At 42.6% G+C, this 26,035-nt stretch overlaps 2 protein-coding genes and 1 non-coding gene across 3 annotated transcripts in view; 1 reads left to right on the forward strand and 2 right to left on the reverse strand.

Moving 5' to 3' along the window:
* LOC132414550 (AP-2 complex subunit beta-like) overlaps positions 1–11,469 on the reverse strand; it is a 79,600-nt gene extending 68,131 nt beyond the window's left edge. Inside the window, 2 exon segments of the mRNA XM_059997198.2 lie at positions 431–490; positions 11,432–11,469. Coding sequence (XP_059853181.2) covers positions 431–467 — 37 coding nt within the window. The 5' untranslated portion in view covers positions 468–490; positions 11,432–11,469.
* A 145-nt stretch (positions 11,470–11,614) lies between these two features.
* LOC132415146 (peroxisome assembly protein 12-like) lies at positions 11,615–15,283 on the forward strand. The gene is made up of 3 exons (XM_059998301.1): positions 11,615–12,223; positions 12,519–13,072; positions 13,892–15,283. The coding sequence occupies exons 1-3, from the start codon at positions 12,101–12,103 to the stop codon at positions 14,289–14,291; spliced, it is 1,077 nt and encodes a 358-aa protein (XP_059854284.1). The 5' UTR covers positions 11,615–12,100; the 3' UTR covers positions 14,292–15,283.
* A 1,146-nt stretch (positions 15,284–16,429) lies between these two features.
* On the reverse strand, positions 16,430–16,526 carry LOC132415626 (Z30 small nucleolar RNA). The gene has a single exon (XR_009517346.1). It is a non-coding gene; the product is annotated as a Z30 small nucleolar RNA (small nucleolar RNA).
* Positions 16,527–26,035: the final 9,509 nt, after the last annotated feature.

Here is a 26,035-nt window from a genome sequence, read left to right on the forward strand (position 1 = left end):
CTGAAAAAGTATATATATATGTACACACACACACACACACACACACACACACACACACCTGAATCACTTTGCTGTGCACCAGAAATGAACACAACATTGTAAACCAATTACACTCAATTTTTTTAAAAAAGAGAAAATAAATGTGCTTCTTCCTTTTACCCTCCTCAGATCTATCAATCTTCAATGGATCAATCTTGGATCTCTTCCTTTCACTAAAACCTTCAAGTCAAAATGATGTGCACCACAGCCGTATCTTTAAAAACCCATACTTTAATAATTTACTCAATACACTTTTCTGTAGGATATCCCCAATGAGATGGTCCAAGACATACATGTCTGAAGAGGTCAGGAGCATTCTACTTGGAACAATCTTACACCACAACTTTTGAAGAATCTTCAAAAAAGGCTGTGATCAGGTTCTCATACTTACCTTTTTTATTGGTTGTGAAGTACTTGGAGTCAGTCATGGTTGTGGATCTTTAATGTGCACCTACAGCAAGAGAAAAGAATTCCTTTAACCAAGTTATTTATGTCCAGCAAGGCATTCAACTAATTTTAAGATCATTTATATACAAGAATTTCTGCATTCAGAAAGTATCTTCATCCTTACCACCATCACTGGTGATCCAAAGGGATGCAAGGATAATTAAGAATGTAATCCTTGCCTCAAAAGCTAACTGGAACAAAATCCAAAGGCCTAATGGAATAGAGTGATAATCTGAACCTATCACAGTTTTATGATTTTATCCACAATTATCTCCTCAGAGCCTCCAAGACCTAAAGCTACATCTTTTTACAAATACATCTTCAGTTAGTCACTCCAATATTTAAAATAAAGAAAAGTTTGTTTCAGAAGATCTCCCCATTACTTTCCGTTAAAGCAAATCTGATTTACTTCCCTGCCTCAAGACGGAGTCACTCTAAGACATATATTCTGAAACAGAGTAAAACTGAAAAGAGAAAAAAATTTTATCAACCTCTTCACCATTACATGCAACTGTCAATAAAAGGAATTTCTTTCAGAAAAAAAAGAAAAGCCTAGATTAGTAGGACAATACTCTTTCATGACAAACACCTAGAGGCAAACATCTAGAGAGGTGTTATGCATGGATTTTTTTTTTAAATTATGGTTTTCATATTTCCAACAACCTACAATTCCCCCGAGTATTTCCCAAAACAAAAAATATCAGTTTACAGTTAAAAACAATGCAAAAAACTGAGATATTTGTTCAGTCACACTGAGTGCTAAAGAGGATCAGAACTGGTGTTAAAACTTAAAAGAACATGGATCCCAGCTTCAATTTAACTTTTCTGTTCCTATTTCCAGAATTAATCCAGTTGACATAAGTCTCCATTGGTAAAACGAAAACAGCATGGACTGATCACACTTCTCCCCAAATAATGAGACAATGTTTTCTGATTTGAGAAACTCTAAGATTTTGTCCAATGTACTTGACTTCTTTAAATACATTAAAACTTTCTTTTAATAATATTCCTGCTGCACTCAAAAATGAGTATCTTCTAGGATTTCCCTGGTGGCACAGTGGTTAAGACTCTGCGCTCCCAAAGCAGGTGGCCCAGATTCGATCCCTGGTCCGACTAGATCCCACATGCGTGCCGCAACTAAGAGTTCGCATGACACAACTAAGGAGCCAGCAAGCCTCAACTAAGGAGCCTGCCTGCCACAACTAAGACCCGACACAACCAAATAAATAAATTGTTAACAAATGATTATCTTCTTACTGACCACCATCATTAATAATACTTATCACCAAATTTTGGACAGATGCCCTGGCACCTACTCATTATTTTCTGGTCAAAACAACATGAGTGATAATATATTTGGCAAACTTGAGCAATAATACCTCCACAAACAATGGTAATTATGGATCTGAGAAAAAAGACCTAAGCCCTCAACAAATCAATGCAATTAAGGAAAAAAGCCAGAAAATCATAAAATAATGAATAAAGGTTGGCTCTAGTTTGTTCTCTAAAATGTACTACTTGGACTATTTAAGGGAAATTAGACTCATCTGTTATCTTTCCAAGGAGCTACTTAATGTTTATAGTACTGATCCTTATACAATAGTGCTTTTAGGTTGTACAAGAATTTCACTGAATTTACCTTGTTAAAAGAAGTGAGCTAGAACTCACACAAATCATTATAGAATACAGAAATTTCTGATTTGACACTATTTGTTATAACTTAAAGTGAGCCTGTAACAGAGGCTTGTCTTATGTAGTATTTTCACAATGTCTTTTCTAGCTAAAATTCAAAGAATTATAATCTTTTAATCCATTTCATCACTTAATCCATTCACAGTGTAAACTAAATGTGAAGTAGGCGAACTGAAGAAAGGAGTCCTTCACATAAAAGACCTGGAAGAGGGACTTCCCTGGTGGTGCAGTGGTTAAGGATCCGCCTGCCAATGCAGGGGATGTGGGTTTGAGCCCTGGTCCAGGAAGATTCCACATGCCACGGAGCAATTAAGCCCGTGTGCCACAACTACTGAGCCTGTGAGCCACAACTACTGAGCCCACGTGCCACAACTACTGAAGCCCACAAGCCTAGAGCCCGTGCTCCGCAACGAGAAGCCACTGCAATGAGAAGCCCACACACACCGCAACTAGAGAAAGCCCATGCACAACAACGAAGACCCAACACAGCCATTAATTAATTAATTAATAAAAAAAAAGACCTGGAATAAATGTGAAGTTTATCATCTAAGAACTTATATATACAAAGAGGAAAACCAGTATACAGAAATGATTACAGTACTAGAGCCTGACAGGAGGGCCACAGCTCAAGGCCATTATAGTCTATCCAGGATGAAGTTACACCACTCTAATCCTTTGGGATCATCAAAAGTTAAAACTTGCTTAACATTTAAAGACAAAAGCTGCTTGGAATTTCTCACTGTTTCTTTGAAAAAGGGCACCAAAATCGTTCTGTTTTCTAAAGCTCTCATACACATTCACATATATTAAATTTTTAACAGAAAATTTCAGCATGATCTGTTAAACATTAAATTAACCTAGTCTTAAATCGTACCTTTATTAGTGACCCACACATTTCATTACTTCCCCTAACAAATTTCATCATCGAGGACTAGATTTCTGTCCTTTTACATTGTGAGCACTAAGTTCTTACTAGAGAATAATGTACCAGCCCACAAAATTTCAGGGAAGAGGAGAGAATCAAGTACATGATCTTAGACCCTAAATTAAGAACCCCTGCTTTTCAAAAGAAAGGAGAAACACACCACTCTCTTATCTCGCACTGTCCTACACAACAGTAATGAAATATCCCTTACACATATTGGCAGAGCAACATTTTATCATGTCAGTTCCCGACTTAAGCCAAAAGAAACTCCCCCAAAATAAAAATAAACCAGCCTAAACAAAAACAAATGAGAAGAGTCGGGGTTGCACAACACTGTGAATGTACCAAATGCCACCAAACTGCTCACTCTAAAATGGTTAATTTTATGTTATGTGAATTTCACCTCAAAAAATTGCATATGTATGCATTTTTTGGCTGCGTTGAGTCTTCGTTGCTGCACGTGGGCTTTCTCCAGTCGTGGTGAGCGGGGGCTACTCTGCGTTGCTGTGCGCGGGCTTCATTAGTTGCAGGATGCAGGCTCAGCAGTTGCAGCACATGGGCCCCAGAGCACGTGGACTTCAACAGCTGCAACGCGTGGGGCCAGTAGTTGTGGCGCACGGGCTTAGTTTCTCCGTGGCATGTGGAATCTTCCCAGACCAGGGATCAAACCCCATGTCCCCTGCATTGGCAGGCGGATTCTTAACCACTGCACCACCAGGGAAGTCCCTGTATATATTTTTAAATGAGACATTGTTTTTTTGTTGTTGTTGTTGTTGTTGTTTTAATGAGACACTCTTAATCACACACCAGAGATGAATATGGTCAGATTCTCTAAAACATAAGATGGTGAAAACTGTTGTCTGGGGCTTCCCTGGTGGCGCAGTGGCTGAGAGTCCGCCTGCCAATGCAGGGGACATGGGTGCGTGCCCCCGTCCGGGAGGATCCCACATGCCGCGGAGCGGCTGGGCCCGTGAGCCATGGCCGCTGAGCCTGCGCATCCGGAGCCTGTGCTCCGCAACGGAAGAGGCCACAGCAGTGAGAGGTCCGTGTACACCAAAAAAAAAAAAAAAAAAAAGCTGTTGTTTGCTTTAGAAGCCAAAGAAAAAGCAGTCAAGATAGAGTTCAAAGAATAAGTCAAGTATTTGCTGAAGAGCCTCAAAAATCAAGTTCCTTCTGGGAGCTGGGGGAGAATTTATTCCTCAGGAGAGTCCCAGGGCAAAGCCAAGCCATCATGGAGCTGGAATTCACACTACCTTTTTAGCAGATCAAACTAGAGAAGTCACCGGCTGTTCTGAGGACCTGAGGTATGACCTCAGGACATTGTTAAAAAATAATAATAATAACGCTGCCATAGTCAAAAGCACAATCACTCTAACTTTCCTAGCCCAGAGTATGTCACTGCATTTCAGAAAAGGTCTCCCTGTACAGGATTATACATCTAGATTTAACATAACCTAGTTTCTACTAAATATAGCTTGTAAAAGTCCCTTCTCAACTATTCCTCCCTCCTTCCGGTGCCCGTAAAGAGAATAAGGCCAGAAAAAAATTAATAGGGTCTTAATTTCAAATGGCTCTCTGGGAAATGGCAGCTAAATTAGAGTTGGCGAGGCCACTAAATCCCCTCTTCGCATAAAGTAGGACTTCACACAGTTGGTGCTAGTAGGGAAAAAGTGAACAGTTGACCAAATTATAAAGCAGAAAGGTCATCTCAGCAATCTTTCATTACAAGGGTGAGAGGTGCTAATCAGATATTTCAATAATGCAAAGACAATGGCATCTTCAGGTATCATTTATTGCCTAAGAAATGACAGCAGACAACTCATTACAACAGACACACCTGCAATTTCCATTTAAAAATGACCACAAAATAATATGTTAATATTATCCGGTAAGAAAAAAGCTCAAAAGTTTTACATCCAATTCTTAACTGAAATAAACTCTGGAAAACTTAGGCCTGGAAGGAGAGAAAAGAAGGAAGAAACGAAAATGCGTCCTACCTGATTCGTTCCCTGTTCAGCTTGGTTCGTAATATTTTAAAATACGGGTGTGTCAAAGAAGAAAAAGAAAAGATGGAAGAACTGGACTTTCTTGAGTCTCTTAAGTCACAATGTTAGCTTTGTATTACCTTTACCACCCAATTTTCAGTGAGGTTATTTGCAGAACACACTATACTTTCTGCTTCTTTGGGAGTTTAAAACTACTAAGATACCTGCAAACAGTTCTCATCTTACCACCACGCTTAGTCATCACTGGAATGTGTTACACGTTTTCTTGTACAGCTGCATCTCCTTCATCTGCTGCTTTCTATTATGACTCTGTAAGTGTACCCTGAGGCTAAGCAACAGAATTATACCAGGGAGGTGATTAATAATTTAAATTGTTCCTCACTGAGACCACTTCCTTTGTCATTCTTCCTTTTCTAAACTTACTGAGTTTTCTTTACTTTCTCTTTTAAACCACATGATTATAACAGTGTTTGGCATTTAAAAAACACTTCTTAAAAGTCAAAGTTTAATGAAGCATTCACATTTTATTCACACTGCTTCATAATGAAGCAGCCAGGTGAGTTGAAAAAAAGTCTGCCCCGCAAATGGGCACCGTTTTCAGTGCTCTGAAAACAAAGAGCATGAATCAATTCTTTGGATTCAAAGAATATGGAATAACAGGAAGTTCCAGTTTCTTTACCTCTGTCTTAATCTACAGTCTTTCCTCAAACCAGACCGCTCCTTCTAAGACCAGAAAGAAAAAACTCCGGGCTAAGATTTACTCCCACCTGCTTCCCCCTCTCTCACAACGGGTCAATTCTGGAGGTTTCTCTTCCCGTTCTCCAATGTCAGGAATTCCTCTTTTTTCCCCAGGTGGTCAAGATTCTAGGGATATGTTCCTCCATTACGAGGTGAGGGAGAAGTGTCTCAACCTCAAATTACAGAAGACGGGTGAGGTCTGCCCACCTATGAGCAAAACTCTGGGGGAACCCCTTTCCCCTTCTGGTACCTGGACACGTCCCAGCCTCTCAGTGAACGACGCCAAACTGGGAAGAAGGTTCTCCCCTCGGCCTCCAGTCTCTACCGGCCACACCCCTGGCCTCTGGCCCTCCTAACCCCCCACTTCGAACATCTTTTCCCCAGTGCCCCCCAACTCCCAGTTGCCACTCCGCGGATTCCCTCACCCCGCTCCAGCGGTGGAGTCCCTTTCTCCAACCCTCTTCCTCATAACGGTCACACCCGACGGCTCACTCCATCTTCAACGGTCACGCTCCTAAGATTGCTCTCCTCCGCCCGTCTCCAACCAAGCGTGGCTCCCTTCCCCAAAAGAGGGACACACCCCAAAGTTAGCCGCCCTGAACTCACCGGAGGCAAGGGCAGGGGTGTCAGCAGCAGCCAGAGAGCAGTGCTGTAATGGTTTCCTGCACGCCACGACTCCTTCTCCAGGTCTAAGCCACTGCGCAAAACCCACTTTGCCAGGGACAAACATGGTGGACAGGAAACTCTGACGTCAGATGGCCTCGGCGTGTGACGTCAGACGGCCTCACCGTGTGACGTCATCCAGGCGCGCGCGGGAGAACCAGAAAGGCGGGCATCTTGGTCGCCTTGGAGACGGAAAAATTTTGCGCAGTCGGGAAGTGACCTGAGGTCCGGGCCTCGAGGAAGTTCACTGACGATCGGAACGGATCTATTAAACAAGCTGACATTCCCTGGATTTGTTTCCTCGCACAGGAGTTCTCTAAAAACTTACACATAGGGCTAGTGAAACATCCTGTTTTCTTAAAAACAACACAAACAAAAAAACCCAGCTAATTTCCCTGGCCAGTTCAGGAATGTGGACAATGGTGATCCAGCCCAAGACCATACAAGGGCAGTGGGACTGGAGGAGAGTGGTGCAAGGAAAAGAGGTTGACATGGCCTCAGATCTGAGTTTGAATCCATCTGAGATCGAATCCCTGTCCTGAATGTGATTAGGAAAGTTACTTAACGTCTCCTCAACCTTAGTCTTACTTGTGAAATAAATCCAGTGATATAACTCTCTCCAGCTTGTGAAGCTTAAAGTAGGTAAGGCGCCCAGCATGTAACAGGCGTGCTTACACAAAAGTAAGTTCCTTTCAGAAACCAAGACCTAGATATCTCTGTACCTTCCCCTCAAAACGAAAACTTCCCACCTAAAACTGCTCTAAGTAATAATAAAGTCTTTAACCAAAAAAAGAAGAAGAGGAATGTGAAGAATGAGAGCCTGAGGCAGAAGTTGGGAAACCAAAGTGCAAAGGGGACTGAGAAGTAGAGAGGCAGAAGGAAAAGCTGGTGGTCATAATCATTTAGGACGTTTTTAGAGTTCTATGAAAGTATAGGACCTATATACTATATCTCTGAGGCCTAGCCGCCCCCTCCCCAAAGTTTGTTGAATGGATAAATGTATGAGTGAGTGGTCAACAACAACAGTTGCTAGAGAGAAAAGGAGGAAGGGCCGAAAAGTGTCCAAGGATTTAGCAGCACAAAGGTCTTCGATGTCATTGCTGAGACCATCAGCAGAGATAATGAAGGCAAAAGCCATGCTGAAGAAGTGTGAAGATAAATGGGAGGTAAGGAAATGAAAACAGATAACTCCATAAGAAAGTATAGCTGAAAGAGAAGAGATATAGGATGGTGTCTGAGGGAGAAAGTAGCAAGCATTTTATTTTTAAGTTCTATATTCATACATTTTCTTTACACTAACCCTTTAGCAATACCATGGGTTCAATCATTTTTCCTACCCATATGACTCCAAAATATCTATCTCTAGCCTTGACCTAGTCCCCAAATTTCACCACCAAATTGCTAACCGCACTGATCGTAAGTCTGCACATATGGCCCACCCAAATTAAGCAAATCATAGGAGTATTGGGGGAGGTGTTTAAAAACTGTGGTTCCAGGTACAACTCACAGAAGACAGAGGTGGATTTTGTAGAGATGCCACCAGAAAAATCTTTGATTCATACCTCTCCCCGGTTCAGAAACTTTCAACAGCTCCTCATTTCCTAATTGGTACAGAACCTATCCTTCTCCCAGTTTTCCCCATTTCTTTGCTCTTTAGTTTTCTCATCTACAAAATGGGAGAAATACTAATATCCAATCATAATATTATTACAAGGATGAAGTGAATTAGTGTACGTAAAACACTTAGAACTATGCCTGCACATAGTATGGACTGTGTAAATATTTGCTATGATTGCAATTATTTGAACAAATTACACTGCCAGAAATTACTAGCCAGAAATCTGGGGGTCATTCTTGATTTCTCTCTCCCTTAACTGCCACATTCATTCCATCTCCAAGTTGTCAATCCTACCTTCAAAATATATTTCAAATTCATCCAATCCCTTCTATTCACCTCATTATTCCAAGCCACCATCGCCTCTTGCCTCAACTACTAGAAACCTCAACTCTCTTCCCAACCATTATTCATACAGCAGCCAGATTTTTGTTTCACTTTTTTTTTGAAGTATAAACTAACATTCCAAAAAGTACACACCAAAAATATAAAGCTTGATGAATTTTCACAAAGTAAATGTAACCACAGAACCACTAAGGGGTCATCTTAAAAATATAAACCTGGTCATGACTCCGGTGTATAAATCCTTCTATGACCTCCCATTATACTTTGACTAAAATCCAGTTTCCTTCCCATGGCCTATGAGTGGTTAGGCTCCTGTCTACCTCTCTTAATATCATTTTATCCTTTTCAGTCACTCCTCATTTCCTCTTCATTTCACCTCTTGTTAGCTTTTGCAGCTCTCAAATAGGCCAAGCTCTTTCCCATCCTAGGGCCTTCACAACTACCGCTCCTCCTACCTAATATTCGTTTTCCCCAACTCCACACAGGCCTGGCTGGCTTATAATTTAGGTCTCACTTTAATTGTAATCTCATAAAGGCACTCCCTGATTACCCAGTCTAAAAGGTTCTTCTCTCCCAGGCCCCACTGCCACCCCCATCATAGCCCTCTTATTCCATTTGTAAATTATATATTAGTCTCTTTACTTGTTTAGTATCTCTCTCCCCAACTAGACTGTAAATTCCATGAGGGCAGATACCAAGTCTGTTTTTATTACTACTGTCTACCCAGCACTTAGCATAATGCTTGGCGCACAGGATGTATTCAGTAATAAATGAATAAGTAAATTATTCAGGAATAAATGAATGAATGTCCACAAGCAAAGTACTAAAACTAGCATTTAAGAGCCTCTATATTATGGTCAACAGTATAGACTATGTATTATTGGTCTATTTTCCTCTCTATATTTAAAGCAAACAATTTGACTTTCTCCAAATGTACTCATCTTTTGAGGTCCACCTAATCCACAAAACCTTCTCAGTGGACATCTGGTCCTGATATAAGATGCAGGAGATACCAGGTTACATCGCTGTATTAGAAAGCAACTGGCAGAAAGAAGCTGAGATAAAACGTGAGGTTAAAAACGATCTTCCCCTTGGTTACAAAGGCCAATATAGCTTCTGTTTAAGCTAGTTTGAACGGCCTCATTTCTCCCAGCTCTTATTGTCTCTTCCTCTAAACTCACCATATTAACCTATCTGATGGCTCTTCACACCTTTTAACATAAGTGCAATCAATTTCTGTGTCTTGCTTATTACACCATAAACCTGGGAGTGGGATTTGTGATGAGGTGTTTATTATTTATTGGCTGTAATAATTGACATTGTTATTTTTGACTGCCTTTTTTCTCACATAACAACATCAGTTTACTTTTGGAATATTCTCAAAGGACTATTAAGGTGTCTTGCACTCTTCTGGCTAAGAGTGAAACAGCGAGTGGAGATGAAATCTGAACCAAGGTCAGTCAATAGGCATCTGAATCATAAGTACAGTGACAGAAATTTGTTGAAGCTCGTTCATTGCAACAGCGATGCCTGCATGACCCTTTGCTAATTCTTGCTAGAAACATCCAGTAGGACTGTGTAATTCCTGTTCCCTCAGAGTTGGTTTTCCTTATTTTGTTAGCTACTCCATATTCTTCTAATAAATTTTTTAGTTTAAATTAGCCTGTTTTCTGTTGCTTGTAACCAAAGAACCCTGATTCCAATGTTTAACTAACTTCCCACTCGTCTTAGGTGATGCTATTTCTCAACTTTGTCTTTTTGCTGTTCACTTAAGAAAAGCCTCTCTGTAAGAGATACCACTGACCAAGAAGCTACAGCTAGGTGTTTTATGTAGATACATTATCTCTACTCCTTAAAACTCTGTAAGGTAAAATCTTCCATCAATGTGACTTTCTCCAGCAGGTATCCAATCAGACTATAAAACACTTTTTTTTTTTTTTTTTTTTTGGCCACGCTGCATGCAGGATCTTAGTTCCCCTGGCCAGGGATCCAAGCCATGCATCCTGCAGTGGAAGCACAGTGTCCTAACCACTGGACCGCCAGGGAATTCCCTGAAACACTTTTTGGAACCACAATTAAGGTTAATTTGCAAGATTTTATTTCTCCTATTGAAACAACTAAACCCAAACCTTGTTCCAGCGTTCTCATTATGTGAAACAATTAACTGTCTTTATACCATAACGTCCTCTATGGTATAAAGTAAGCAAACTTCTACTTCTAGCTATTTAGCCCAGGGGTTGAGGGGAGAGGTTGGAGAGAGAGGAGATGAACTTTAACTATTATCCAAATTCAGTAAACCTGCAGCTACTCAAGGCAATTGCATAACATGTAAAAGTAGTTTGCAAAAGGTCAGGTTAATTACATTTACTTTGGTATACAATGAAAAGTACCTTGTCTGCCAAGTCTCCCCAATTCATGCGAGTTAGAATTCAACAGCATCACTCCGTTTTAGCACTGTATTCATATCGCTAATGTGACGCATCCTACCGTGTTCGAGGGTAGGAACCATTTTCATTTAGTGTTGCAAGTGCCTAGAGTTCTGCCTGAACGTAACCTAACCTAGAAGACAATTAAGGTACCAGCTTGAATGAAAAAAATCGTCCCAAATTCTGAACAACAGCAGGAAATTTTTTTTTTGTTAATAATTGGCAGCCATAAGGCTAAGGCTTCTATCTCGGCTTTGTCGCTTCAAATCCTTCCCGAAGGCGGCAAAAATAGTGAGCCACCACACCCGCCGCAAGCAAAGTGAGCCTTCCATCTCCACATTCCCTTGGGTCCCTCGCCTCTCTCTATTGCCCCAGGGAACAAAGGCCTCAGCAACAGGCCGAGCTCTGGCTCCGGGCGCCAGACGTCAGTGCGGCGACCCAACACCTTGCCAAAAAGACTCTGTAGAGAGATATCAGAGCCGTGGCTTTCCAACAAGACAGCGATGCAAAACCAGCTAAGAAAAGTAAAACCTACCAGCGGAAAACTCCTCTCCAACCGAGCCCGCTGGGGGCGGAAGCGGAAGTCCCTGTGAGATCATAGAGTTCTCTAGTTCCGGTCGCGGGGCCGCGTTCGGGGCTAGAGCGCCTCTCCACGGCCATCGGGCTCCAAGCGGCTTCTATTTCCGGTTGCGGCTTCTGACAGAAAGCCGAGACCTCCTCTTAAACGCGGCGTCGCGGGTTCCTCGCCCCTCGCCTGGGGTCAGCTCGCAAGGACTGGCGCGGGCGGCGGGATTGCACAGCCCACAGCTGAGCCAGGCCGTTGGGGCCGGCCTGCACTGGCACCTTCGATCCCTCAGAGCCGCCTGGCTTTTGAGCCCTCCGGATTGGGAGTATGTGATTGGCCGCCTCCAGGACTGCCGCTCGAGAGGCCAGCGCTCCTTCGCCATACCTGTCCCCCCGTAGTCATGCTTTTCCTTGTGAGGTGCAGCATTAATCAACTCACCTCTCCCACACACTACTTCCCTAACGTGGGTGTCCGCGTTGACTTCATTCTTCACCTTCCCTTGAGACCCCTCCCCTCTGCCTCCGGAAGAGGTCTTTTTTGCCCAGTTCCTGTAAAATAGCACCCATCTGGCACCCCCAGAAAGTCCATGCTTACTAGAGAGTTTGTGGGCAAAGTAAAACCCAGTGCACACACGAAACTATGGCTGAGCACGGGGCTCACATCACAACTGCTTCGGTGGATGACCAGCCATCCATCTTTGAGGTGGTAGCACAGGACAGTTTAATGACAGCAGTGAGACCTGCTCTTCATCATGTGGTCAAGGTAAGGATTTAATTCTCTGAAAAGTTTTAGGAACGTCCGGGTAAAAACCAAGCCAATAATCTGAATTTATTTCTTGGCCTAAGTTTTGAAATAACCAATTAGCATATAATGCACATCACATGATTTAATGGTTATGGAGTCTCTTGTTATGTGTACTGAATACCCAGCACTAAAGGGAGGTTAAGGTAGACCCAGAAAGAAAAGTGTGGAAATTCAGAGGGAAAAAAAGGAAATATAAATACAAGGCATAGTAGCTGTGTAATGGAATGAATTTCATTTATTTATTTTGCTTTAGGTTCTTGCAGAATCAAATCCTGCCCGCTACGGCTTCTTGTGGAAGTGGTTTGATGAAATCTTCACCCTGCTAGATCTTCTGCTCCAGCAACATTATCTGTCTAAAACCAGCGCCTCGTTTTCTGAAAACTTTTATGGCTTAAAGAGGATCGTAATGGGAGACACACACAAGCTTCAGAGATTGGCCAGTGCTGGTCTCCCAAAGAAGCAGCTTTGGAAGTCAGTTATCTTCCTGGTTCTTCTTCCCTATCTGAAAGTGAAGCTGGAGAAGCTGATTTCTAGCCTGAGAGAAGAGGATGAATATTCCATCCATCCCCCTACTTCCCGCTGGAAACGATTTTACAGAGCCTTTTTGGCAGCCTACCCATTTGTTAACATGGCCTGGGAAGGCTGGTTTCTTGTACAGCAGCTTCGATACATCCTAGGAAAGGCTCAGCATCACTCACCACTGCTGAGTCTGGCTGGGGTTCGGCTAGGTCGACTTACAGTTCAGGATATACAAGCTCTGGAGCACAAACCAGCCGAAGCCAGCATGATGCAGCAACCAGCTGGGAGGTAAGGCTTAACATTTCCCCAACATATTTGATTAATAAATCCTAAAATCTTATCCCAATTTTATGAAATTTACCCCCTTCAGTCCACTTTGGGGTATTTCATAAAATCATCGAAAAATTCTTGTGTCCATAAAACAAGGATTTCCATCCTGGTAAAATTCCTCATCATACTGGCTACATTTTTGCACACACTTGCTATGTACCAGGCCCTGTGCTAGGTGTTTACATATATTATCTCAATCCTCATCACAGCTCAATGAAATAAATGCATTAGCACCATTTAACAGTTGAGGAAACTAAGTTCTAACATTTGAGTACCTTGCCAAGGCCACACAGCTAATAGGCGGCAGAGCTGAGATTCAAGCCAGATCAATACAATTCTAAAGACTGCTCTTAACCATGGTGCTATCCCGCTCCTAGTGTCTGTGTTCTCTGACAAGTTCAAATATATTCCTCAGTACTGCTGAGTTGTTTTTTAAGTGAGTTATTTCTTTTTCTGGATATACTATCTTCCACCCCCATAAAAGGTCTATATAATCAATGGCTCATTATTTCTTTCTCAAAACACAAAGCAACAAAGCCCTAGTCATTAAAAACAAAGCTTAGCTCCTAGAACTCCTAAAATACGGTAGGTCAGAAAGAGGAATTGTTTCGAATAGACACTTACAAGAGAAAACGCCAGTCCAGCAACTATTCAATCCCCAAGCTGAATCAACGATTCTAATGAAAAGTGTAAGAATTACACGCATATTAGTTTTTCTGTGATTGTACCTAAATAAACAGTTTCTCCTTTTGCCTCCTTGTTCTGTTCTCCAAACAGCGTTGGCGAGAAGATAAAGTCAGCTCTGAAGCAAGCCGTGGGAGGTGCCGCCTCATGCCTCTCTACTGGCCTTTCGGTGGGTGTATTCTTCCTGCAGTTCCTTGAGTGGTGGTATTCATCCGGAAACGAAGAAACCATCAAGTCATTGACTGCCCTGCCTACTCCACCACCACCGGTACATCTAGACTACAATTCTGATTCTCCCCTGTTGCCCCAAATGAAGACTGTGTGCCCACTCTGTCGTAAAAACCGCGTGAATGACACCGTTCTCGCCACCTCTGGCTATGTGTTTTGTTATCGCTGTGTGTTTAATTACGTGAGGAGTCACCGAGCTTGTCCCATCACAGGTTATCCAACACAAGTACAGCATCTGATTAAACTGTACTCCCCTGAGAACTGAAAGGGATTAGCACCTTGTCTCACAACGAAATGACTGCGCTATAAGGCCAGAGGGCTGCTTTTCCGCACAGTAAATAGCATTGTTTGATCATCCTCAATTAATAATGGTATGAACTTTAAACAGCCACATGGATTTCTTTAAAAGGATGTACTCGTTGATCTTAACCTTTTAGCTTGCTCCGTAGACACCTCTACTTAGAGTTGACCGAGCTGGTCAGAGTGAGAGAATCAGGACTGGCAGGGGATGTGAGGGTCAGCATAGAGAAGGGGATCAAACAGGGTACTCGGCACAGAAGCTTTTCCTGTCCCCTTCCTTAAAGGACAAGAGGTATACAAGCTTTCAGGAAAAACCCAAGTTAGACCTCGTAGAGTGGGTAGTGAAGGGGAAGCAGGCCTTTTGAGAAAGGAAAGCATTTATCTGCCTATTAGGAATAGGTTTTATCGGTTTGCAAACAGTATGAAATATGGACCTGCTTTATTTTATTTTATTTATTTTTTTAATACAGCAGGTTCTTATTAATTATCGCTTTTATACACATCAGTGTATACATGTCAATCCCAGTCTCCCAGTTCATCCCACCACCACCCCACTACCCCTACCACGGACATGCTTTTTATAGAAATACTTAGAAACACTTTCTCCTTCCATATGCTGAGACTCATTTGTTAAGTAACATTTGCTATAGTTTATCACCTTTTAAAGATCCCTTTGTGAACCACACATATCTTCCTTGGGAAACTGGTTACAGGAAAATAGGGGTTGAATGTATATACAGAATAGTCTGAAGACTTCAGTGTGAAAGCAAAGCTATTAGTGAAGAGATGAAGTAAAATACTGCCCTAACTATGACTGTGTAAAGACAGGATCTTTTCATAAGCTCTTTCTGCTTGCTGTTAAGAGTTTGCTAAGCTGACATGAATTATTCTGGCTATTACTAAAGTTTCTACGAAACGCTTAAGTAAATTTTAAGAATAAATGTTTTTTGGCAAAGAGCCGTTCCATGTCATGATTATGTGGAAACTGAAAGATTAGTCGAGGTATTTAAATTTTTCATTCAGGCCACCTTTGACTTTTTTTTTTTTTTTGCGGTACGCGGGCCTCTCACTGTTGTGGCCTCTCCCGTTGCAGAGCACAGGCTCAGCGGCCATGGCTCACGGGCCCAGCCGCTCTGTGGCATGTGGGATCTTCCCGGACTGGGGCACGAACCCGTGTCCCCTACATCAGCAGGCAGACTCTCAACCACTGCGCCACCAGGGAAGCCCCTACCTTTGATTTTTTGAGGCATTCTGTATTAACATTTTGCTTTTTTTGCTAATCCAATATTGGAGAGAAATCCTATTCTCCAACAGCAAGACTTCAATCTTGAGTGAAATACCTTATTTCTCAAGTGAAATACTGCACAAACACTTAAGTTGCCACTGGATTGGCAGGGTTAAACATACAGGTTAAAAACATACGGGTTAAAAAAAAAATCATTACTACAAGAGGAAGGATGAAAATGATTTTTAAGTGCCTCTGCTGAGACAGGTGTTGTCCAATACAACTCATTTTAGCAATTCAAAGCACATTTTCTGACAGCACTAAGATAATAGAACTAAATTTTGAAATAGAATGTCCTATAGATTTTAAAATATTAACACTTTTATGTACCAAGAGAAGAATATAATGGATATTTGCAAAAATTTTTATTAAACCACAAGGTTTTACCAGAACAAATAGCATAGTTAAGTAAACTTTTTTTTTAATTTAAAAATTTTTTAATTTGTTTCAAAGTTAAACCCAAGACACACTGACTTCACAGGAAATCCAATGAGAAATGTTTTTCTAGGCTGAACACCTGTTTCCCCTTAGTCTCCCCCCCAAAAAACATGTACATGTTAATTACTTTCATTTTACAATCACTGCTAAATAAACATTTTTAATATAGTAATAAGTCAATAAGGGAACCGAACCAGATTCAGGATTGAAATAATGCAGTTTTCCATGAAGACATCAAAGCCATATTTTTCACCTCAACCTACAAAGAAAAACAGAAAAGTATCAGTAATTCAAAAGAATATTAAACACTCTTACACATAATAAAACCAGTATCCTAATAGGCTAAAACATTACCAATGTGGAAAAACCACAACCAGAATCAGCTCAGAGAGAAGATTAAGGGGTCATACCCTGGTCAATGCCAACACTGAAGCAATGGCAATACCAGGTCAGACTGTACTTCACTCATCATTGCATCATTGCTTTTCACCTCCTTGTATTATCTAAGAGCAGCCCAACACCCTATTTTCACATCCAAGAAAACTTAGGTTTGCCCATGAGAAGAAAAGACTTCTTTTTAGATAAGTTGCAACCGTGGGCTTTCAATATTTGATCTTCTACTATTCACCTCAAGCAACTCTGCTGTACAAAAATGCCAACTTGAACAAGTTTTGTTTTGGAGGTGCTTTTTTAAAATTTTTGAAATGCAGAGTAGAGTGGAGAAGCGTTTACAGTTCAAAAACATTTCTTGTTTTAGTGAGTCCAAACACCATGCATGATAAAATCTCAGGGATGTCTGTGAAGGGATTTATAATCTCGTTCTAAAGCAAAATCTTTAGAAAAGATTTTCTCCTAAAATCCTTTATAAAGTAAACTCCAGTTCATTTAACATATAATTTGATTTACAATTCTGCTGCCAACAAAGATGAAAAGTATAGTCATAAAAAATTTTATACAAGAGTCTGCTAAAGAGTCCAAGACCCAGGGAGGCTAGGATTTGACAAAGGTCCATAGCAAAATAACAGCAATGCTGGAAAGAGAAACTGAGGTCTGATTACCAGATTTATATTTTTCCACTACCAGCTAAATACAAGGTTTAATTTCATTTTTCTCCAGGCCATGGGCAAGATAAAGGAAACGATGCAAAGCCTGGGTAATTCACAACATGGATGATCAATTTCTGAATGAGAAAGCTGCCTGCATTTTATTCTAAATGACACCTCGTAGTTTACTATCGCTGACATGCTATGCTAAAGTACTAGGATCACAAACAATATCAACCTCTCCAGCTTTTCAGCATTGTATCTAAATAACAATTCTGGAGACACAACATGCCTCCTTCAGCCATTTATAAATGTCAATAGCTTGATACTCCATAGTTAAAAACGTACAGCTATGGTCTGTGTTCTCCATTCAGCAACTGAATTCCACAAAGAGAGGGAAACTAGTAAAGTGCCTGTTTAGAGGCTCGAAGCTTTATCTCATCAACCTGTGCAGAAGTAAGTACACGTTACAAAAAGCAAACAGGCTAAGAGAACTTAAATAACCTTGTCTAAAAGCATGAAACTTGTGAGCAGAGCTCCAAGTGTGCTCCAGCCACACACAGAGGGCACACTTTCCTAGTTCTCTTCCTCAGTACGCTTTCCTCTGTCTGGAGCGCCTTCTCTACCCCTTTCAATCTGGAGAAAGTCTGTAGTTCTAAAACCTTGTTCAAACGTCACCTTCTCTGTTAAGTGGTCCCTAACTCCCTCAGTCATCCCCTCCTGACTCCCACAGCACTTTTTCCCACCACAGTACGCATCACACGCCAATTATTCACCCATTCACGTCCCCCACCTCCCGTCTCTCCCACCAGCCCCATTACGCAGAGCTCCTAAAGAACCAGGACTTCCTCTTACTGGCCTTTGCATCCATTACACTCAGAATGATGCCTGGGACACAGAAGGCGGCTCAATAAGCGACAGTTTAATTCAGTCAGTGAACGACCCTCCCTACTAAACCCTAACCGCCTGGATTATACAAGCATCAGCACGGTTTATAAAGCCGACTTACCTCCAACATTTCACATAGGTTAAGGACGTCCCTCAAGCATCTCTAAGCCCTCCGTCCTCCAGCTTCTAACTCATGGCATTCTGCATGGCGTCCTGCGCAGGACCACCAATACTTATACACGGTGTATCCTCAAAACGATAATAATAACAACAATAACAATACTACTGCTGATAATAATAATAATAACATCCAAACCCCACCAACTTCAGGAAAGACTGAGACGCCATCCTTCCGGGGAAACAGAAGGCCGGATCCAGGGCTCAAACCAAAGCCTCAGGCAGGGGGTCCGCAGCCCGCTTTCCGAACCCCCCAAAACTCTTACGCCCTAGACTCTCAGGAGGCCTGCCCAGGCCTGCAGAGGCTGACCGCAGCCCACCCGCCGCCGTTCAGTCCCAGAGGTACGGGCTTGGGGCTTTCCACACTGCTCCACCTCGCTACCCCGCCGGCTGCCGCGGCAGCCCGATCCGGACAACCAATCCCGCGACGACCAGTGTACCACGTGGGCCGCAGCCCTGAGGCTCGGCTGGTGCGAGGAGCAGCCAATCGGAAGGCTAGGCGAACGCCGGGGTTGGAGTGGGGAGGGAGGGCCGGAAGGCGCAGGCGTCTTTGCCGTCTCTTCTTGGCGTGGCGGGCTACATGCTCAAAGTTGAAAGCAAGACCCTGAGTAGTCCCCGCCCGCCCTCCAATTCCCTGATCCCCGACCTTGGGGAGACTGACATCCGGAGTGGTTTTGCTGGTGCCTTGTTTCACAACTGGGGAAGGGCATCTGAGGTGGGCTGTAGAGGGTGTGTGTGCCCTGGCTTTCCAGGAAGAACTATCGATTCAGTGTTCTGAGAGTATCGTGCTTGCGCCGAATTCCCGCCTGAGGGCTAGGAGTTGGGGCGGACTTTGATGAATGTGTCGCTCTCTCCCCGACCAGGAGAAACTCATTGGCTTGTCAGGGGCTTGGACGCTTCCTGAATAAGCAAGAGGTGCCACTAAATATCAAAGAACTGCGAAGGAGAGCAAGAAAGACTTCCTGGGAGAGGTGGCATTTGATCTGGGTCTTGAAAGATGCGTTGGATTTGGAGATTCTGGGAGAAAATAATTTAACTCCCGAATTAAATGAGAAAGCATAGGGGAGCTTACCAAATTTAGGTAAAGTTGAAACTGGTGTAGTGTTTTCCAAAATTCAGTGAGTTGGAAATACCAGGAGGAAACTTAACAACATAGATGTCCCCCAGCATCAAAACCAAACGACAAACTCCCACAATCCAGACTTACAGAATCGTTAAGGTTGAATCTGGAGTTGGAACCCAGGCGTGTATATTTTTAATAAGTACCCCAGGGGAGATTCTGATTCACACCAAAGTTTGAGGACCAGTGTTAGCGTAAAGAAATGAGGTGATAAGAGATTTGAAAGACAGGGCAAGACTTTGTTAAAGATAGTGGCTTGCTGGCTGTGTAGTTTAGACTACTCTGGAGAAAGTGGGAGATTTAAAGATTTCAGAGTCTGAGGAGATGGGTGATCAGAGCTGAAAACGCAATATGCAACTGTGTTTTTAAATAGATTGAAGGAAGGCAGAGTGAAAGAAGGGGAAGCTATTGCCAAGTGATTGCAATGGTCCAGGTGAGAGCTAGTAAGAAATGGAGAGGTGGCATATGAAGGACAGCAGGAGGAATATGATGAGTGTCAGATAGGGATGGGGAGAAAGATATGAGGAAATAAATGGAGAAAAATGGAATGTCCTCTGTATCAGACCTATGAAGGACCTCCATTGTACTTTAAGGATAGACTTTAGAAAGTGAAGAGAATGGGCCTTTGCAAGTGCTGTTTCCGCTGCCTGGTTTTCCCCTTCCTTCTTCATCGCCCTTTGTCAACCTGATGCATTCTTTTTTTTTTTTTGCTGTACGCGTGCCTCTCACTGTTGTAGCTTCTTCCATTGCGGAGCACAGGCTCCGGACGCGCAGGCTCCGGACGTGCAGGCTCAGCGGCCATGGCTCACCGGCCCAGCCGCTCCGGGGCATGTGGGATCTTCCCGGACCAGGTCTCAAACCTATGTCCCCTGCATTGGAAGGTGTATTCTTAACCACTGCGCCACCAAGGAAGCCCTCAACTTGGTGCATTACTTGCAGGTTTCAGCTCACATACCATCTCACTTATGAAATCTTATCTTGTTCTCACAAGCATAGTCACTGACACCCCTTAGAACACCCCAAGCACACTGTTCAGATGTTTCTAGCTCTCCAGAATGGCACTAGAGTGTAGTGGTCATGCATATGGACTATAGTATTTGCAAGCACCATAAACTCTCTGTTCTTCAGTTTCCCCACCTGTGAAAAGGGAATAATGACAGTACCTACCTCACAGAGCTGTTACGAGAACTGAATGAGAACAATGCGATAACACCTGGTGTTATCACATATGTTGTATTGCAATGAGTTCTTTAATATATGTGTTCCCCCTCTAGATTGTGAACAGGACATGTGTCTTATTCTTCTTGCTAACAGTAAAGGCTGCATGGCAGAATGATAGTAAATGGGTTTTGGAATCAGACAGATAGGAGTCCAAATCCCAGCTCTGCTACTTACTAGGTGTGTAATCTTCAACTTTACTTCCCTGAACTCAGTTTCTTCAGTTATAAGATAGTGAAAATAATGCATGCCTTACAAGTTGTTACGAGGACAATTTGAGATAATCAAAGTTGCCGATCTGGCCCAAAGAAGGCAGTCACTAAATGGTGCAAATGATGGGTGGCCCCAGGACATAGTACCATGTTCAGAACACAATAAATGCTTAGTAACTGATTATCCTGATATCGAATGGAAAGCTGACGTTATATGCCAGGCACCATGCTAACCTTTTTATATACATCATCGCACTTCATTCTCACAAGAACTGTACAGAGAAGGCACTATTATTATCTCCACTTTACAAAGAAGGAATGTGAGGTTTGGATTATCTTAACAAAGCTTTCTAAGCTAAAAAGTGCTAGAGCTAGGATTTCAAGGCCCTTGGTGCTTTAAAAAACAGCTGACTGAATGAGAGAATGAATGAAAGGAGACTTACCCAGAGTCAGGTGGTGGCGTGGTAGAACCAGCACTGTTACTCTTGGTCACCATGCTATCTAGTCTGCTATTCTAGCCGAATCATCTTGACAAATGAATTGAGAGTGAGATGGACGCTGGTATTTGGCAGTTTGTGTCTACTGACCAGGAAAGCTGTGCTATACCTATCTCGGCTGATAAATTGAAGTGCTCGGTAAATAAACACAAATAAATTGGGAGCTCTAGTTCTTCGCCAACTGTCAGCAGTGTGGCCAGATCATTTTCCCAAGACCTAGAAAAAAATCACTGTACAAGCTACTGATTTCAAGTTGCTTTGTATCATGGACATTTGCTTTGAGGTATCAGAGCCAGAATGTGAGCTCCTCGCTGGCCTGATAACATACTATTCATAGCCAGAGGACTTAACTAAGGAACTCTGAAGAAGGAAGAGAAACCCTCTTTGCTCATCTTTCACATTATCCTTCCTTCTCCTGATTTGGTCCCTAACAGTGCATTAAAGAATAAGAAGGAGAAAACAATACAGTTCCTAGTTCTTCTGCCCCAAAAATGTCCTTCCTGTTGATTGGGAAGGAAAAAGGAGGTACTTAGGTAGATTTCAGATTTTGAAGACTCCAAAGCAATCCAGAATCCCAAACTTGAAAGGCAGTGGAAGGAGTAGGGGCATTTGTATTAAACAGACCTGGCTGTGCATGCCAGCTCTTCCACTTAACTGGCCATGTAATCTCAGGTTCCATATCATGTGCCACACTCCCAGCTTGGTCCCTTGTGCCCAAATGCATATGTCCAGTAAATGATGGTCCTTTTTATCTTTCTAAAAGTAAGTGATATCAGAAGGATTTCAATGTGAGAGTGAAGCTGAGAATTAAGGTAGGTAGTAGAACTAAAAATGGGACTGGGGACTTCCCTGGTGGTCCAGTAGTTGAGACTCTGTGCTTCCACTGCAGGGGGCGCGGGTTCGATCCCTGGTTGGGGAACTAGGATCCCAAATGCCGCGTGGCACGACCAAGAAATAATAATAATAAATTTTAAAATGAAATAAAAGTGAGACTGAATTTGGAAATGACGTGAGTGAAAAAGGGTTAAAGTTGAAGCTGAGAGCAGACCTCTGCTGTTTACTATGTTGCTGTGCTGATTATTCGTCATAGTATGTATTCTGCCTCCTATCCTGGAAATAACTTTTGAGCCAGACAGGTACAAAGTGTCATGCCAACAAAGCAGAACTCCATAGGAAGAGTAACCTCAGTTAAAAAAAAAAAAAACCCGAGGGGGTATTCAGAAACCTATTTCAGAATGCCATTTCAGCATAAGCAAATTGGAGTAGAAACAAAGAGTTGTTTGATGGTTTGACTTATGCGGAGAGAAGTATGTTAGTTTCCTGTGGCTGCAGTAACAAATTGCCACAACCTTGGTTGTTTAAAACAATAACACTTTATTCTCTCACAGCCAGAAGTTTGACATACGAGGGCAGAAATCAAGGTGTCAGCATGGGCTGTGCTCCCCTCAGACGCTCTAGGGGAGAATCCATTTTGTGCCTCTTCCAGCTTCCTGTGCCTGCTGGCATTCCCTCACTTGTGGCCACATCACTCCAATCTCTGCCTCTGTGGTCACATTGCCCCCTCCTCTTTTGTAGGTATCAAATCTCTCTCTACCTCATTCTCTTTTTTTTTTTAAGATTTTTTTTTGATGTGGACCATTTTTTCAAGTCTTTATTGAAATTGTTACAATATTGCTTCTGTTTTGTTTTTGGTTTTTTGGCTGCGAGGCATGTGGGGTCTTAGCTCCCTGACCAGGGATCGAACCCACACCCCCTGCATTGGAAGGCGAAGTCTTAACCACTGGACCGCCAGGGAAGTCCCTCTACTAAATTCTTATGAGAACACTTGTGATTGGATTTAGGACCCACATGGATCCAGAATAATTTCCTCATCTCAACATCCTTTCTTAATCACATCTGCAAAGACCCTTTGTCCTTGTAAGTTAACGTTTATAGGTTCATCATCATCATCATCATCAATAACTGCTGGCCAATATTCACTTGTTCCAGTTTAACCAGCATCCCCAAAAGAGATAACTGTCTCTTACCTGTTTATTTTTTTTCACTTAATTGTTTTTTTTTAATTACGCAAACAATTGATGTTCATTGTAGACCATTTAGAAAATACAGAAAAGTTAAAGAAAAAAAGGAAAGGAAAAGAAATTCAATGAAAAATCATCTGTAATCCTCTCACCCAGGGGTAGCCAAACCTTCACCAAAGAGTATTTTTCTAGGCTGGGTCTTGTGTCCAACAAAGAGGAAAAGTAGGAAAAAGAGAATAAAAGTGAATAGAATAGGACAAACGATTTGGAAGGTGATAGAATAGGTTAATATTGTTCATAATAGATATGTACAGGACAGCTTAATCTAAAATAAACATAGAGCTTTGAAATGAAATTAACTGTGACAGGAGATGCTTGTATGATGTATAGAAATAACACTCAGCCCTTTAGAGGAGGGACGTTTTAGCTTTGGCCTCTCACTTGAAAACCCCTGAATTTCCCCACTAATACTTCATTCTCTCCCAGAGGTCAGACCCTGGCCTGCCAATCTGCCCTGTCATAGGCTTTTTTTGAGTCCTTATCAGCCTTCCTCAGGGGTCAATGTTATGAAGACTAGGGGAGTCTGGCAGAGTTCCTGCTCCTCCCAGGCTGATATCAAAGGGCAACAGGGGCTGTGACAGAAGGCAAACATTCAGACCAAAGCCAGATGTGGAACTGAAGCAACAAGAGGAAAAGCAAGAGCATCAGGTAAAAAAAAAAAAAATGTTTTTTTAAATCTCATTCCTCTCAGTTTATGTCTGAGAGCATGAAGAGCTTAGTAAAATCATAGCTCAGGAGCAACTTGTAAAGGAGAATGAGTGAGAAGTTTGGGGAAATGTGGAGCAGATGTTCATATGGAGCTAGACTCTCAGAAAACTTTGTATCTATCATGGTTGTCATCAGCAACCAAGTAACATCAATGAGCCTTGGGAGTCATGAGAGTATAGTTCTGCTAGTTCAAAAGCAATTAGATTTGTTTGTGAGTCCCAGCAGGTGGAAGTTATAGGGAGACAAATTATAGCTGAAAATAAGGAAGCTATTTCTTTTTTTTTTCTTTTTACGGTACGCGGGCCTCTCACTGCTGTGCCCCTCCCGTTGCGGAGCACAGGCTCCGAACGCGCAGGCCCAGCGGCCATGGCTCAAGGGCCCAGCCGCTCCGCGGCATGTGGGATCCTCCCGGACCGGGGCGTCCCCTGCATCGGCAGGCGGATTCTCAACCACTGCGCCACCAGGGAAGCCCAGGAAGCTATTTCTAACAGAGCTGTCAGAAAATAGACGGGGACTAATTTGAGAGATAATGAGTTCGTTGTTATTGGAGGTGTTCAAGCAGTTGCTGGAAAGCAATTTGTTCAGAGTTGCTAGTATTATAGAGCATTGGTCCCCAACATTTTTGGCACCAGGGACCGGTTTCATGGAAGACAATTTTTCCACAGACTGGGGAGGGGGGAGGGGGAGGGGAGGGGGTGGTTCGGGCAGTAATGCGAGTGATGGGGAGCTATAGGGAGCGGCAGATGAAGCTTCCCTAGCTCGCCGCCGCTCACCTCCTGCTGTGCGGCCCTGTTCCTAACAGGCTGCAGCCCAGGGGTTGGGGACCCCTGTTACAGAGAGTATTTAAGGTAGATGGTTGGACCAGATCTTTAAAGTCCCTTCCAACACTTCTGTGATTCTATGATATAATAGAAACTTATCAGAAATTTCTCTAAGAGCCAAACATTTACATTTGCCTATAGGAGATGCTCACCTATGAAAAAACAATTCATCAGGTTGATTTTGGTTTGCCTGGAGGAAGTGAGAAGGCAACCAAGGCAAGCTAACAGCAGAGGAGAGGACCCATCCTGCTGGATGCCTGCTTTTTTCCCTTCTGGTGGATATAAACAACACCCACCTGGCCTCTGCTTAGCAGAGATCACACAGAAAAAAAAATGGGTTCCCTTCTTCTAGAGGAAGAATTTGGGTTTGGGTTAGTAAATATTTTATTTTGCAGTTAACAAAGACTAAGGGGGCTGTCTCTGAACCATCTGCTTCCAGGGTGCTAACTTCAATGTAGGTGCCTGTTTTCTGGTCTGGGAAGCAGAAGGAGGTTGACCACAGTTTAATATCTATGTCTCAAAGGCTCATGTCCATTCCCCAGTCTTAGGGGTTCCCACAGCACAGGCAGAACTATTAGGAGGGATGGAAAACTCCTGTTCCTGCATCCCACTGAATAAGAAATGTACTTTTAGAAGAATGCCTGAAGAGCTTAAAAGATTTCTGCATTTGGTATCAATTGTTATTCTTTCAGGAGTAGAATAAGACTTTTTTAAATGTATAAAATAGCACATAAAGAATACCAAGTTTGGGCTTCCCTGGTGGCGCAGTGGTTGAGAGTCCGCCTGCCGATGCAGGGGACACGGGTTCGTGCCCCGGTCCGGGAAGATCCCACATGCTGCGGAAAGGCTGGGTGGGAGAGGCCACGACAGTGAGAGGCCCGCATACTGCAAAAAAAAAAAAAAAAAAGAATACCAAGTTTTATGCTTGTTTTTATAGCCAGATCTTCTACATCAAATATACTCCAAAGCTATACTCCCTTGGTTTGTTGTCTTCTCTTCTTTTCCCTCTGAATTATAAATAGGGGCATCTTCTGATGGCAACTACTACTTCTGTAATTTGCTTTGGCTCCTGTGCCAACCCATGCCCCTTATATCTGGGCTCACTGTTGGTGCTTCCTGATTTTAAATGAAAAATGGCTAAAAGTTCAGCAATTTTTCCATTATGGTAAAATATTAAGCATTCAGTTTATCTATTCCTGTTCATGCTGTGAAGGCTAAAGT

The sequence above is a fragment of the Delphinus delphis genome, chromosome 19 (genome assembly GCF_949987515.2).
Source record: "Delphinus delphis chromosome 19, mDelDel1.2, whole genome shotgun sequence".
Taxonomy (NCBI): domain Eukaryota; kingdom Metazoa; phylum Chordata; class Mammalia; order Artiodactyla; family Delphinidae; genus Delphinus; species Delphinus delphis.